Below are 15,027 nucleotides of genomic sequence, written 5' to 3' on the forward strand. Positions count from 1 at the left end.
CGCGTGCCCTCCGCGGCGCAGCGTGGGGTACCGTCTCCCGCCCCGCCGGCGCGCTGCGTCCCCGCGCGTCCGAGTCCTGGTGTGAGCGCGGCCTGGCTGCCTTCCGTCCCGCCGGTTCCGTTTGACACGAAGGCGACGCTGGCTTCCCCTTAAGCCCAGCAGACGGTAGTTAGGGTCCGGGGCTGACGAGCTCGCGCCCCGTCCGTCTCGGCCCCTCGGTCCCTGGACCGCGGGCGCGGGGTCCGCTCTGTGCCCAGGACGCCTGGCCTGTCGTCTCCCCGCGGACAGAGGCTGGTCCGTGTTTCTGTGTGGAGGAGGCTTCCCGGGCTGCCGGGGGCGTCAGGGGCCGCCCAGAGTTTCTCACCCCGGGGCGACTTCTCGCCTCGAGCCGCCAGGTCGGCGTCCCTCCGCGGGCAGGAAGCTGAGCCGGGACCGGCCCCGGCGGCACCCCGGTCCTCACCGCCGGGGACTTGGCCCTTTTCTCCCCTTCCGCCTCCCGGGGGCTGTGCGCCGCCGTCCCGAGGGGCCCGTGGGGCGCGCGGCGGAGCAGCGTTGACCTGCCGCTCGCTTCGCACACGCGCTGCCGGCTCCCCGCCCGCCGCGCAGTCGGCCGCTGCCTCCGGCCGGCGGGGGCTCCCCTGGCGGGCCTCCCGGCGCTGAGCTCGGCCGAGGCCCTGCCCCAGGCCAGCTTGTCCCCGCGGGCGGGGTGGCCGCACTCTGCACGTGCGCTCAGCCGCCCGCCCCTCGGAGGTGAGACCCGGCGGTTGTGTGTCACTCTCCGCCCCGAGGTTCCCGCCCATCAGAGCGCTGCCGCCACCGCGGGTGGAGGGAGGTGGAGGAAACGCAGTCGCCACAAGTCCCTGGGTTTCAAGGTAGAACAGGCTGGCCCGGCCCGCGGTGCCAGACGCTGTCTGCTCTGTTGCTTCGGGCGGGGGCACCCCGGGCTCTGAGGCCCTCAGGGCCGACGCACAGGCGGGGACTCGGCGGAGGAGGGCGCACGCGGGCGCGGTGGCCGGTGCTCGGAGGCCACCGCGGCCCTCAGCGCCCTCCCGCGGGAAAGCCTTAGCTTAGGTCAAGCGTGGTGTTTAAAGGTAACGTCGTCAGTGATTAGAGCGACACTGTTTACGTGAAACCACTTTCTGAGGGTAGTAAGTTAGAGCGAGTGGCGTAAACACGAGCGTTGCGCGAAGCCGCGTCTGCAGGGCGGCGTCCCGCGCGCGTTGTGGTGCGTGTTGGTGCGCGTGGGGCTGCCCTCCGGGCCCCCGGCCCTCCGTGCGGCTGGACGGCTGTCCCTCGGGGCCCCGCGGTCTCACGGTCCTGTCAGTGTAGAGGGAGGGAGGAGGGATCCCTGGAGTCTTGGAGAAAAGGTTTTGTGCCCTCTGGTGGGGCTTCCCCCATATTTATGATCTTAATTTATACAGCGCCCACCGTGGAAGCAAACGCTTCCTGTATCGCTATGTACATATCCACATCTGGGGTTGTAAATACGTTGTTCTGTGTATAAATAAAACAAGCCTGTTTTTGATCTTACACTGTCGGGTTTCTTGTTATCGTTCCTTGTGCTTGGACGTAAGATGTTGCCAAAAATCTTCCCGAACTGGGTTCAGAATTACGTTTTTCAGCCGCTCTAAAAGCAGGTTGAATTGGCGGTGGCTGAAAAGCAAAGTGGGAAGAATGCCATTGTATTATATAGGGTGTAGGTTCTAGGATCTGTTGAATTAAAAATTCAGCAACCTTGGGGCCGGGTGGCACCAAGGTTCTCAGGCTTAATCACATGCAGCTTCAGCCCAACCTACTGAGGGCCGCGTCATTTTAGCTAATATCCTAATCTCCTAAGTCTTTAACATGTAACTGCAAACCGGAGCTCTTCTACTTACCTCTCTGTTTAATCATAGTACCTTTATTACAAGGGAGCTGCCTCTCCAAGCTCAAGGTCACTTTAATCATCCCCCAGTTTCCTGGGGTGAGGGATGGGGGCTGGGATCACGGAGTCGAAAACCAGGCTGGCAGGGTACCATAGGGCTGTGTGGGCTTTGGATGTGTATGTAGGTTGCCTCCCCAGAAGCTTCCTTCTCTCTCCTCCCATGCTTAGTAGAGCCCCATTTTTGTCCTGGTGTGCATGCTTCTCCCACCTGGCCATCCAGCATCAGGCCTCATGCTTGCAGGAGAGCTGCCACTGTTCCAGGGAGCACATCCAAACATGACCACGCCCAGGCTAAAGTGTGGGTGTATAGGGGGTTGTCTCTTCTGCGTCTCTTTTTAAGGTAAAAGGAAACCTTTCAGAAAGTCTGGCTTCCACTGACCTCCCCTAATGTCTCATCGTCTAGAATTGTATCACACACTCATGACTGAACCGGTGGGTGCAGAGGGAACGGGACTATGCCAGTGATGGCTGATCACGGTGCTGCTGGCCTAACACATTTCTGTTACTTTATGCCAGGTGCCGGCTTAAGGACTTTGCACATCCTAACTCACCTGTTCCTTAGCAATCCTACCAGGTGGGTATCTGCATTTTTTTTTTAAAGATTTATTGATCGATTGATTGATTGCTATGTTGGGTCTTCGTTTCTGTGCTAGGGCTTTCTCTAGTTGCGGCAAGCGGGGGCCACTCTTCATCGCGGTGCGCGGGCCTCTCACTATCGCGGCCTCTCTTGTTGCGGAGCACAGGCTCCAGACGCGCAGGCTCAGTAGTTGTGGCTCACGGGCCTAGTTGCTCCGCGGCATGTGGGATCTTCCCAGACCAGGGCTCGAACCCGTGTCCCCTACATTAGCAGGCAGATTCTCAACCACTGCACCACCAGGGAAGCCCTGGGTATCTGCATTTTACAGATGAGGACACAGGCTCAGAGAGGTTCACAACTTGTCCCAGCAGCATGTGGCAGGGACGGGAGTCACGGGGCAGTTGGGTACCAGAGATCACACCTCGAGGGCCGTGCTGGTCCTGTGTCCCAGGCCTGACACCAACCCCAGCCCACGCTGACAGGTCAGGGAATGGCCTAAGTCACACGCAGGCGTCCTGGCCTGGGAGCCTGTGGTCCCTCTCACACTGGGATGGCAGCTGTGACCGCGCTGGCCGCCCAGCCCAGGTGCCGGCCTCGGAGCAGCGTCTGTTGCCAGTTTTGATCACAGAAGCCTAATAAGCAGGTTGTAAAACTCGCAGAGGAAAACCCGCCAGCTGGGGACCTGAAGGCTTTCTCGCTCGTGCTGTGGACAGAAGCAGATCCACCAAAAGCCTGCTGAGCTGCGCTTTCCGGGAAGTCATGTTGCCAGCCGGGCCCCACGCTGAGAACAAAATTGCCTGTGGTCCCAGGTCTCCAGGACGTGCGCACGCAGGAGGAAAGTGCCCCAGCGTGGTCGCTGCCAGGCGCACCCCCGGGGCCGGGCGGGCCTCCATGGCGCCCGGCAGGGTGGCTGTGCAGCGCCCATCACCGTGGAGGCCGTGACCGCTCGGGGTGGCCTCGACTTCTAGAAGAGCCATGGTATAGTGGTCCCCACCCCCTCGGTACGCTGGTTCCAAGTCGAACCATTCATGTCATGGAGCTGCTGCTGGCCGTCGCACCCAACCCAGACCCCAGGCTGCAGGCAGGAGCCGGTGGGTGCGAGGGCCCGGCCCCTGGGCTGTGGGAGTTGGGGCTGCTGATAGGAAGGTGGGGGGCCCCGCAGAGCCTCCCCAGGGACTAGAGCCGCCTTCTCCCCGGTGGGGGGGGGAGAAGCTGCGGGCGCGTCAGGTCTGCTCAAGGCAGCCTGAGCCAGGACGCAGGCAACGGGCCCCTGGTGGGCGCTGGAGACGTCTCTTCCTTTAACTAGCGTGTGTGTCGCTCTCATGGCTTCACCCTCCTCTCTGCAGTGCGGTGCCTTCCCAGAACGTACACACACCCGCAGTGATCGGTCACGCCTTTTACTGACGGGCAGGACTGAGCACGGAAGGCGAGGCTGCCGCATCTCCCGTCCAGCCGGCTGAGGGGCCCGGGACTCGGCCCTTCACAGCCAAGCCTGTCCCAGAGGGAAGCCGACCTCTCCGAGCCAGGATTCTGGATTATCAGGGACTTCTTGGGCCCCGCCTCCCCTTTTTGCCAGGAAAGTGTCCCAGTTGAGTAAATATGTTTTCTGTAACACAAGCACCCCTGCCAGTTCTATTTTCCTAGAAGGAAAAGAGAACCAGACCACTTCCAGTTTCTTCAAATACAGTTATTCCCACGAGTCTGAGTTTATTTAAAACGAAAACACAGTTCTGTTATTTCTACAGCAGTACTGAAGTGGTATTTCTAAACATAAACCCCAGCGACTTAGCATCTGAAGTTCGCTTGGGAACAAGGCCAGGAGAACATGAAGCAGTCAGCGCACAGAGACGGGAGGTTACAAATTGAACAGTTTATTTTTTCTTTAACAAACTCTTACAGCTCTCTCCCTGGAGCCCCACTCCATCCCCGAACTGGAAGGAAGGAGGGGAGCAAGCCGACAAGCAGAGACCACCCGAGGCCCCGGCCGCTCACCGCGGACACCGTGCCGCGCCTCGACCCTGCCTGTTGTGGTAGGTGACGCCCAGCGAGGCCGCTGGCTTCTCAGAAGCCAGGCTTTTCAGTTAGTTAGTGCATTAATGTTTTACTACAGTGGAATGAAGGGGCGCACCAAGGAGCCCTGTCAGCTACGGGAAAAGGGGCAGAACAGCCTCTACACAGAGGGGCGGTCAGTCAGGGAGCTTACACTTCGGCCTGGTCACTGCCCGCCAGGTGCGTCTGGAGAGTCTGGACCCCACGTGTGCGTCTCCTGAGACAGAGTTAGTGTTTGAGAGGCCGGAAGCACTCGCCAAAGTCCAACTTAAAACACAACTGCTTCAATACAAATTAGCACATAATTCGCGAGCCACCAATTTCAGATGCACACACAGAGACCAGAGTTTCTAGTGGTGGTGTTGACACTGTGTGGAAGGAGGGAGGACAGAGGAAGGAAGAGCAGGGCCGTTCATTCCACTCGCGGTCAGGCTCTGTGGGAGAGCAGCACGGCTGGAGCAACGTTCACTCGATTCCTTAAGCCGGTGGTGCGGGCCGCGACCTGGTCCCCATTTGCCATTTCCTTTCCATCCCTTACATTTAAGAGCTATTTTAATAGCATCAGTGGTAAAAAGGCTGATGAAAAACTGTGAAATCAAGAAGATAACCGTACTTACCAAGAGAGTCGCTATGAAGCATCACTGAGGTATAAGAAAGTAAAGAATTTATTTTATCGTCTCAGGAATTCCTGCTTCCGACTGAGTTAGCTTGAGAAAGTGAATCACCCCGCTGTCCTAAGTCACTCAGCTCAGTAACACAGACGCGACGTATCTGTCGTAAATACCACTCACATCTTTTAAATGTGATAGCCAGCTATGCCGCATTAAGAAGACTCTTGGTTCACAATTTCTTTTTTTCCCATTTTAATCAAGGCTCCTCCGGACTGTCCCCTCAGCCCTTTCCAGGCTTGGCTGCCATGACCCTGCCTCCCCATCAGGCTCCCAGAAGGAAGAGGCCCCGGCGGGAATGTTCTGACCACAGACAGCACGGGCCGGACCCCACCTCATGCTGCCCCCTCTCCAGCGGCACCCAACCTCAGAGGATGCCCCGTCGGTCTCCTCATCCCGGAAAGGGAGGTAACGCTTCAGAACCAGTTCTAACTCAGACCAAAGGGGAAACGTGCCGTTTGGGGACCAGAAAGCAGACTCCTGTTTATGTCACGGCGTGAGCCTGGCCAGCCCATCGCTGTGAGCCGAGCTGTCGGAGCCTGGGCGGCTACAGATACCAAAGGAGTCACCTGAACAGCGTGAGAGGGAGAGTGGGGCGGGTGTACCTTAGAGGGCAGGTGTGCGGGGATGCACCGCGTGCCACGTCACCCACGCCTGCAGTTAATGCAGAACTAGTCAGTTTCTGTATAAAGATGGTGGCGGGGCTCGAGGGTGGCGCGAGGGTGTCGGCCGGTTGGCATCTGTGGCGCGGCCCGGTCCGTGCCAGCCCGGGGGGACACGCCACAGAGCCGGGTGACGAGCGCACTCGCCTGGCCTGCGATGGAGCGCCCCCTTTGCTCGTGACAAAGCAGGGCCTTGAGTCCGTGTCCGCACCGGGCAGAAAGCAGGAAACGGGCCAGGACCTGCAGCAGGAGCGTGGAGGCCCTGTGCTATCTGAAGCTCCCGACGTGGATGGAGAGAGAAGCTTCTGGTCCACGGGGGCGGGCGGGCGTCTCTGCACCAGAGGGGACGTCGCCGCTCCGCACACGAAGGGCTTCCTGGCTGCGGGGACACAGAGGCTGTCACGGGGTCACATCCCAGACACCAAGGGCCCCACCCGGTCGAGGAGTGACTCCACACCTCATTCCAACTTTCAGAGTCAAGTCAGGGCGGGCCGCAGAGACGCAGTTGACAGTCTGGGCAGCATTTCTGCACTGCTCCCTCAGGGGCCTCCGTGTACCCCTCCCCGGGGCGCATTCCCACGCCCTCCCCACAGAGCGGTTCAGCCTCGGGCCTTTTCCCAGCTGCTGAGGGAAGGTGTCTCAGAGCAGCGCAGTCTTTCCTGCTTCACCTTCCCAATCCAAGCGTGACCTTCACAGATGCTCACGTCTGAAACGCCAGCTCCGTACATGGTTACAGGGTCACACACCTGGGGGACACCACCTCCACCCCGGCCCTCGCTTCCCTGTCCTGCAGGCCAGGCGGAGGGCATGTCTTCTTGCTGCCGTCACAACGCCTGACACTTGGTACCCAAGCTATGGAAGGTGGGAGGAGAGGAAGGCTGAGGTGAGCAGGGGCTGGCCCAGGGAGGCAGAGAGGAGAGGCCACCAAGCCAGAAGCAATTAGAACGGGGACAGGACACGAGACCTCAGGAGACTGGAAGTGGGGACAGATTAGGACGACCACCCGCACCCCTGGTGTGGCCTGCGGGGGGATGACTATGTGGACCACGGTGGTGGAAGCCAGGTCCAGGCACATGGAGTTGGAAGTATCAGCGTTGGTGGAAGGTTCCAGTAGATTCTGATAGGTGTACGTGGTCTGGAGGCCAGGAGAGAGCTGGGCTGTGTACAGAAGAGGAAGGAGCGGGCCCACCCAAGGTGAAGTGGCTCGGGCAGAGCAGAGGGGGGAAGATGGACGGGGAGGGAGCTCCCTCCAAGGGGAGGGTCGTTTGGGCTAGCAGCCTGGCTGACTGCCTGGAGGGGACGGAGCGGGTGGAGAGCGATGGGAGGCGACAGCTGCAGCAGGGTCAGGACGCGCGAATCCTGGACACGCAAGGGCGGGTGTCTGAAGGAAGAGACCCAGGGATGGCGGAGGCCGAGTGTGGGGAGATGGGCGGCCGACTGAAGGAACAGGGCCCCGGAGGAGGGAGAACGAGACCCGGAGCTCGGGGAGGGGCCTCCTCCTCGCAGTGAGCTGCGCCCAGGTTTCTCCTGCACAGTCCCCAGGAAGCCACTCTAGGAGGTGATGGAGAGAAGGTGGGCAAGTGCAGGCAGGGAGGAGGGTTTCTTTCCACGCCTCAGTCAGGAGCTTTCCAGCGAGAGCAGTGGAATCTGTCACGCAGGCGAGGACCCTCACTTACCTTTTCTTTTTCCCCAGAGCGAACTCTTTCTGTTTTTCTCTTCCAATGTCATCTCTGACTGTACTGAAATCATCATCATCTTCAACCAGGAGATTCTGCATTTCAAAATAATTAATGAGCCATGTTATCAGACATCTTTTTAGTCTACGTTTAAGAGAGATGGGTGTAAAACAATCACCTAAATTGACAAAAGGGGATATCCAAATTTACATAAACCAGATTAGTAACTGATACGAAACATTCTAGTGCTTGATGAAAACAAAGTGAGCCTAGTGAGGCGGGGTTACCGTTCACTGCTCCCCGAGTGAGTGGGCAAGGGGCCCCGAGAGCGCCGAGGCCCAGGCACAGGCCGCCTACTGGCCTGTGACCCTGCCGTCTGCGTCCCCTGCGCCTCCCAGCTGCGCCCTGAGCTTCCGGGCTTCCTGGCATCGCCCCGGAGCCACCCCGGTGCTTTACAAGGAAGAGGCGCTCCCTCGGCCTTCCCGGGACTCACAGTCGGTCAGAGACTGTGATTCACCGTAGACCCCGCTGCTCCCACAGGCCGGTCTCTGTCAGCATCCACGGGCCAAAACGCTAACCCTGAGAACACGTGCCCGGGAGGAAAGTGTATCACGACACGGCAATTCTGAGGCCTGCCAGACCCCCACGTTAGGGACCCCGGGGTTACTGGCTGTGTTCCCAAGTGCGGATCTGGGAGAGTTAATGCTGATTATGGGGGTGGTGGCCCTTCTGCATCTGACACGTCAGCTGAAGGGCTGCAGGAGGGCTTCGCTGCTTCTCCACTCTCAGGTGGGAAAAACGCTGTGACAAAGGTGATAATCTCTATTCCAATAAATGGTGCATGATAAATAGTATAATTTTAGTTCCAATGATATATATGATGTGCTTTATAAAACTGTGAAACATCACAAAATCAGAGAAAATACAGAGACCCTGGGACAGACACCCACGTTCTCGGGGGGCAGGAGGCGGGCGCGGCAGCCCCTGTCCACGGGCCCCCGTCACATAACCCCCCGGCCTCCTTTTCTTCAGCTCAAGATGGCACGACTTCCTACGGTTGTTATGAGGAAAAACTGAATTAAATGCATACATGGACGGCAAATACAAAATGCTCAGTGAGAGCTACCTATTAATAGTATTAACCTTTTACCATATTTGCTTCATTTTTAGTTTTCGAGGAAGCAGCACAGTCTGTTGATGCCCGTCCCCTCACTAGAGGTAAGTGCTCCGCTGACTTTGGTGTGATTGTTCCCATTTTTGTCTTCACTACACAGGAACGTGACTCCCAGCAATCCTCAGCATTTTACCTGGTTTTGTACTTTCTATAAATGATTGTTCTGTGACTTTTTCTTTTTCAACACTAAATAATTGGATGTATGTTCACATTGACATCTGTAGCTCTGGTTTATCTGTTGTATCTGCTGTGTTCTCTACCACCATATCAATACTTCTTTTTCCCATTTTATGTATTCCCTTTCTAAGGGTAATTTTGGTTCTTTCCAATCTATGCTATTACAAATCAAAGAGCCCTTCAATGCACATTTCTGTACATCTCCCTATACACATGGGTGTTTCTAGGATTTGTATCTAAAGTAGAATTACCTGGCTGCATCGTATGGGGCACCCTTACTACGGCCAACTGCTGTCTACTTGGCCCTCTTCCTGGTGCTGCACGGGAGACCCGAGAGTCTGGCCCAGCAGCTCCCGGCTTTATTTTGCAGGTCCCTGGTTACTGGGAAGCTATCTTTTCATCTGCTTTCTGGCCATTTCGTTTTCTGGGAATTGCCGGGCGTTACCCAATAGGGGAGAGATGGGCAAAGATTATTCTTTCGTAACTGATTTGTAGAAGTACTTTATGTACTCTGGATAATAATCCTTGTTGGTCATATCCTTGTAGGTATCTTTTCCTATTTGTGGCCTGTTTCCTCATTTTGTACGGTCTCCTTTGATGAAAGGAAGGTTTTACTTTTAACGTGCAGTCGTCCCTCAGTATTCACAGGGGACTGGTTCCAGGAGTTGCCACAGAAACCAAACTCCTGGGGTGCTCAAGTCCAGAGTGGGCCTCCGTATCTGAGGTTCCACACCTGTGGATTCAACCAACTGTAGATCACGTAGTACTGTATGTATTTATTGAAAAAAAAATCTGCATGTAACTGGACCCACGCAGTTCAAACCCGTGTTGTTCAAGGGTCAACTGTAGTCAAATTTATTGATCCTTTCCTTTAAGAAATCCTTCTTGAACTAAGTCATAAAAAATTTTCTTTTATCTTTTCTTCTAATGGTTGAAATGCTTTTCACATTTAAGTCTTCATGCTGATTGTTATATAGGTGTGAGCAGAGGTGGATACAGATTTTATTGGGCCGGAAGCTTACACAAATTTGGCGACCCTCTTTATGAAAATGAAATAAAAATTATGACCGTAACTACTGAATAATCCATTTGTAACGTTGCCCTCAAATACCTGTCAAGTTTCCCTATATGGGTGATTCTGTTTTGAGGCTCTATTTCAATTCTTCCCCTGCCCCTAAGCTAAATGGTCACCACAGATGTGTAATCAGTCTGAATTCTTGGTACGGCAATACCCCGATCTTGTTCTTTAAAAATATCTTAGCTCTCTGGCCCTTTGCTCTTCCGCATGAATTTATTCTCTTTAATCTAATCTCCATGGTTTGTCACTGGGGTAGATGTGGGGAAAACTGATATTTTTACTGTCGTGAGGCTTCCCTTCCAAGAACATGATATGATTCTGTATCTAACTGAAGCATTAATGCCTCTCACTATTTTTGTAATACTCTCCAAAAAGGGCTTATAAGTCTTTCTGTTGGGCGTATCCCCAGGTACCCTGTAATTTTACGTACGTTGATCTTACAACCTTTTGAACTCTTAAACAGAGATGATGCTTTGACTGTAGAAAAACTAAGAACAGTTCTGTATTTTCCTTTCAGAATTTCTTTTACCTGTCTTTCAATTTTTGTTTATTTGCTTTTCTTCGTTGGGTGGAAGTTCATATTACATTGGTCCCATTCTTTAGTACAGTGTTTAGAACAGAAGTAGTGATTAAGGGAATACTTATTCCTTAATATAAAAAATTATTTAAGTCAAGAATCAAATTATTAATAAATCAATAATTTAATATTAATAAATTATTAATTCTTAAATTAAGGATTTAAATCATTCACCCTTAATACAAAAAATATTATTATATGACAACAAAGTAGGTTTGTCCAAGGAATGCAAGGATGGCTCGGTGTTGAGAACATGTTTATGTAATAACACTACATTACCAGATTGAAGAAGAAAAACGATATGGCTAATTAAACAGATGCAGAAAAAGCACAGAATAAAATTTAATATTAAAAAAAATTTAATATTAAAAATCCAGTGCTCATTCATGATTTAAAAAAAAAGAACTTAGAGTAAACTAGGAATGGAAGGAAATGTCTTAACCTAATACAGGTACCTACATAAAACCTACAGCAACACACTTAGTGATAAAACTTCAGAACATTTTCATTCAAGTCAGATGCAAAATTAAGGTTTTGGTATTGAGGTTCTACTGGCCTCATAAAATGAGTTCTCTGGGGGCTTCCCTGGTGGCACAGTGGTTAAGAATCCGCCTGCCAATGCTGGGGACACGGGTCCGATCCCTGGTCCGGGAAGATCCCACATGCTGCGGAGCAACTAAGCCCGTGCGCCACAACTACTGAGCCTGCGCTCTACAGCCCGCGAGCCACAACTACTGAGCTCACATGCCACAACTACTGGAGCCCACGCGCCTAGAGCCCACGCTCCGCAACGAGAAGCCACCACAATGAGAAGCCCGCGCACCGCAACGAAGAGTAGCCCCCACTTGCCACAACTAGAGAAAGCCCGCACGCAGCAACGAAGACCCAACGCAGCCAATAAATAAATAAATAAAATTTATTTATTTATTTTTTAAAAAATGAGTTGTCTGCTTTCCCTCCTTTTTCCCCCCACTTTCTGAAACAATTTATATAAATGGGATTATCCATGCCTTGAAGATTTGATAAAACTTCTCTATAAAATTGATTCTGGTGTTTTGTCGAAGTGGTAAAGTTTACTGTTAAAAACTTACCTTAATGCCAATAGTATCTCCATCTTTCAAGTGATAAGGCGCCCCCTGCAAATTATCTTGCTTTTTCTTCTTTTTCCTCTTGGTAATTTGCTGGTTCTACAGAAAAATTAAGTATCTTGAATAAAGAAAACTCAGTCTCAAATTCTGACTAAATTCTCTGTCTGTGGAAAACTGCAGTTAATTATTCACTATGCCAGTGAGGCCCGATTTCCCTGAGGAAGCCCCACAACTTTACCCAGCTAGGTACTGGAAGCCACTCAAACTTTTCAGGAAGGTATTTGGCAATTTCAATTTTCTCCACAGGAAGAGAATAGAAATCGGCCACTCGGTGCCTCAGGGAGCCGGCCGTCCAGCCTCGGGCAGTGTCCCACACCAAGTCCACGGGCAAGGCATATGCCCTCTTGCCAGGGAGGCGCGTCTGTGTCCTCAGCAGCACATGCTGGGGGCTGCATCAGAAAACAGTCAGATGTCAGATTTGCAACAAAATGGGAAACATGCAATAACTACGGCAGGTGTGAACAGCAAAGGTTCTCCTCTGACTCTTGTTTTTTTTTTATAAGGAGAGATTTTTCCCCTAAACCCTGAATGCTAGTGGGAAACCTTTACTTTGATTTCCTTCAATCCTGACCCAGAATGGAGGTAAGCTCCCATTCTGAGTCCACAGCAGAGTCCCTGGGGAGGCAGCAGGCAAGGCTGAAGGCGGAAGAAGAAGTTCCTCAGTGGGGCGCGGAGGGAAGAGGACTGGAGACAGAGCCGAAAGGGCTGGCAGGGCTATCCCGGTGATGAAAGGGAAGAGGGGTTTCCCGCTACGGCGACTTCCTAGGAAATGCTGATTTCAGAACCAGAATCTGTGAAGCTGGCAGAAAACTTAGCCAGGGAGAAGAAACTGAGGGCTTAGAGTTAGGAAGAGAAGATGATGGGTGTAGTTGTAAGAGCAAAGGAAACCTTTGCAGGAGATGAGCACAGATAAGAGGTCCTTGAAGGAAGAGAAAGAGGAGAAACATTCAGAAAGGTCGGAAAGAAATTTAGATGTATGGAGATTATTTTAGATAGGACGTGAAATAAAAACTACAGATAAGAATTGGAAGGTGGAGAGGAGAAATGAAAACTTTAAGGATGGTGAGACAATGAACGATTTTAATGCTGTATTTCTATTATACTGGTGGTTTTATCTAAAGAAAGGGTAACACAATTGGAGGAAACAGGCAACGCAGGGAGAGCGAGGGCCCAGTGAATTAGGAGATTGGACTGAAAGCGGGGGACTGTGGTCAAGAAGGAATTTTTGAGAGGGTGTAGGTGTTGTTGAGGTCAGTGAGCAGAGCTGAGGTCCCAGAGCATACAAAGTGTGGTCAGTGGAGATGCAGGAGTTGCCAAGGAGCTGACAGAGTCTGGGTGAAGACCACGAGGAGCCAGGGTCCTCACTGAGGGAGGGCAAGAGTGCTCTGGAGGTCAGTCGAGGACAGAAGCGCGGATGGGGAAGGGGGTCTAAGTAAGTGCACAGCACGGTCTTCAAAAGGACACTTCTCACGACAAACATGACAGAGGGTCAATTTATATTATGTAATATAATATATTCTATATTATAGAAAGAGCTCACATAAATTAGACTTTTTTCTAAGACCCCATAAAAAACAGGCGAAGTATATGAAACAATTCACTCACTCACAAAATACAAATGGTTTACAAGCCTTTGAACAAATGCCCTAATCTTACTAGCAATCAAAGCATTGAAGCAAATGAGACAAGATAACCATTTTTCATTTATCAATTTAGCAAACATTTAAACAATGACAACATTCAAGGATGGTTCCATGGTGAGGTGAAATAAATACTTAGAAACACAGCTTGTGGAAACATAATGGTATTAACTTACCTGGAAAGGAATTTAACAAATAAGAGGTTTAAAATGTCCATACCATTTGATCCAGAAATTCCCCTCCAGGAAACTACTCCTAGTAATACAATTTGCGTTAAGAATGCATTTTTATAAAACAGTGGGATTAAATGAAGGTCACACGGTTGAAAGAGTAGAGTTGTTATACAACAGGAGGGCAACAAGAATCATCGTGTCACATCAGGTAAAAGGAATCTTAATATTTGGTGTTACTGATAAAAATGTCTTATAAAAGAATGTCCTATAATGAAAAAAAGAATAGGTAGGTTTGAACGTGGACAACTTTGGGGTGCTTCTTTATTCCATAAATAATTATTGACTATGACAAAGGCACTGTCCTAGGTGTTGGGGATGCAGCAGTGACCAAAAAACAAAGTGCTCGCTCTCACAAAACTTACACTCTAGTAGTGGGAGACAGATAGTAACTGATAATTCAATAGTGTATGTCAGGTGATATTAGGATGAAAAAAGTAGGACAAGGGGCAGCATGTCAGGTGTTACTATCAATCGGTTTGACAACAGACTGTCTGCAGGCACTGATAAGAGCTTGGGATGAGCATCTTGCTTATACTTCAAGATCATTATGGGTTCAACATGCCTTGGGACTTACTGAAAAATTCTGTTTTTATGGAAAAATGAGTTCTAAGATCTAGACACCAGACATACAAACACATTTCTAGAACACAATCTGTTTTAAGTTGCCAGACTCCTTAGAAGCAGTGAAAAAAACACTTAAAAAATTTAACACCTTAATCGATAGTAAGGAAACTATCCATTGGGATCAGACAAGTGTATAATTTTGTATGTGTAGTAGGACATCTTACCCCAAGTTTTCTTCTTTCTGAAGGGGCTCTAAGCAGATCTCAGTTCTCTGTCCCAATTTATACTCCCTGATAACAAATGAAACAAAATAATATCGAATGACATATCACATAATTTTTTCAAATTTTTTTTTTTACCAATTTCAGGTATTCTTAAGTGAAATATTATACCATTTAAGAACACTCAAAATTTAAGAGACTACCATGAACAATTATACACCAAAAAATTGGACAACGTAGAAGAAATGGATAAATTCCTAGAAACACACAACCTACCAAGATTGAATCATAAAGAAACAGAAAATCTGAACAGACCAATTATGAGTAAGAAGATTGAATTGGGGGCTTCCCTGGTGGCACAGTGGTTAAGAATCCACCTGCCAATGCAGGGGACACGGGTTCAAGCCCTGGTCCAGGAAGATCCCACATGCTGCGGAGCAACTAAGCCTATGAGCCACAACTACTGAGCCTGTGCTCTAGAGCCTGCAAGCCACAACTACTGAGCCCACGTGCTGCAACTGCTGAAGCCCGCGCACCTAGAGCCTGTGCTCTGCAACGAGAAGCCACCGCAATGAGAAGCCCACACACCGCAACGAAGAGTAGCTCCCACTCGCCGCAGCTAGAGAAAGCCTGCGCGCAGCAACAAAGACCCAATGCAG

At 51.4% G+C, this 15,027-nt stretch overlaps 1 protein-coding gene and 1 long non-coding RNA gene across 9 annotated transcripts in view; one reads left to right on the forward strand and one right to left on the reverse strand.

Moving 5' to 3' along the window:
- The first annotated feature begins 1 nt into the window (after position 1).
- LOC103011657 (uncharacterized) lies at positions 2–5,516 on the forward strand. 2 transcript variants are annotated; one of them, XR_009009107.1, is made up of 5 exons: positions 2–2,498; positions 3,161–3,592; positions 3,848–4,089; positions 4,401–4,531; positions 5,423–5,516. It is a non-coding gene; the product is annotated as an uncharacterized LOC103011657 (long non-coding RNA). The 2 variants fall into 2 exon arrangements; XR_009009106.1 differs by lacking the exon at positions 2–2,498 and having other exon boundaries at positions 2,665–3,592.
- USP40 (ubiquitin specific peptidase 40) overlaps positions 4,357–15,027 on the reverse strand; it is a 94,333-nt gene continuing 83,662 nt past the window's right edge. For 5 of the 7 annotated variants that reach the window (XM_057551756.1, XM_057551755.1, XM_057551757.1 and 2 more), the window contains 5 exons: positions 14,372–14,437; positions 11,889–12,099; positions 11,654–11,749; positions 7,557–7,651; positions 4,357–6,276 (listed from right to left, as the gene is read on the reverse strand). In XM_057551756.1, the coding sequence (XP_057407739.1) occupies positions 5,784–6,276; positions 7,557–7,651; positions 11,654–11,749; positions 11,889–12,099; positions 14,372–14,437 (961 nt within the window). In that variant the 3' untranslated portion in view covers positions 4,357–5,783. The remainder of the gene's footprint in view (positions 6,277–7,556; positions 7,652–11,653; positions 11,750–11,888; positions 12,100–14,371; positions 14,438–15,027) is intronic. The other 2 variants (XM_057551754.1, XM_007184750.2) reach the window with 2 other exon arrangements.

The sequence above is a fragment of the Balaenoptera acutorostrata genome, chromosome 8, assembly GCF_949987535.1.
Source record: "Balaenoptera acutorostrata chromosome 8, mBalAcu1.1, whole genome shotgun sequence".
Lineage (NCBI taxonomy): Eukaryota > Metazoa > Chordata > Mammalia > Artiodactyla > Balaenopteridae > Balaenoptera > Balaenoptera acutorostrata.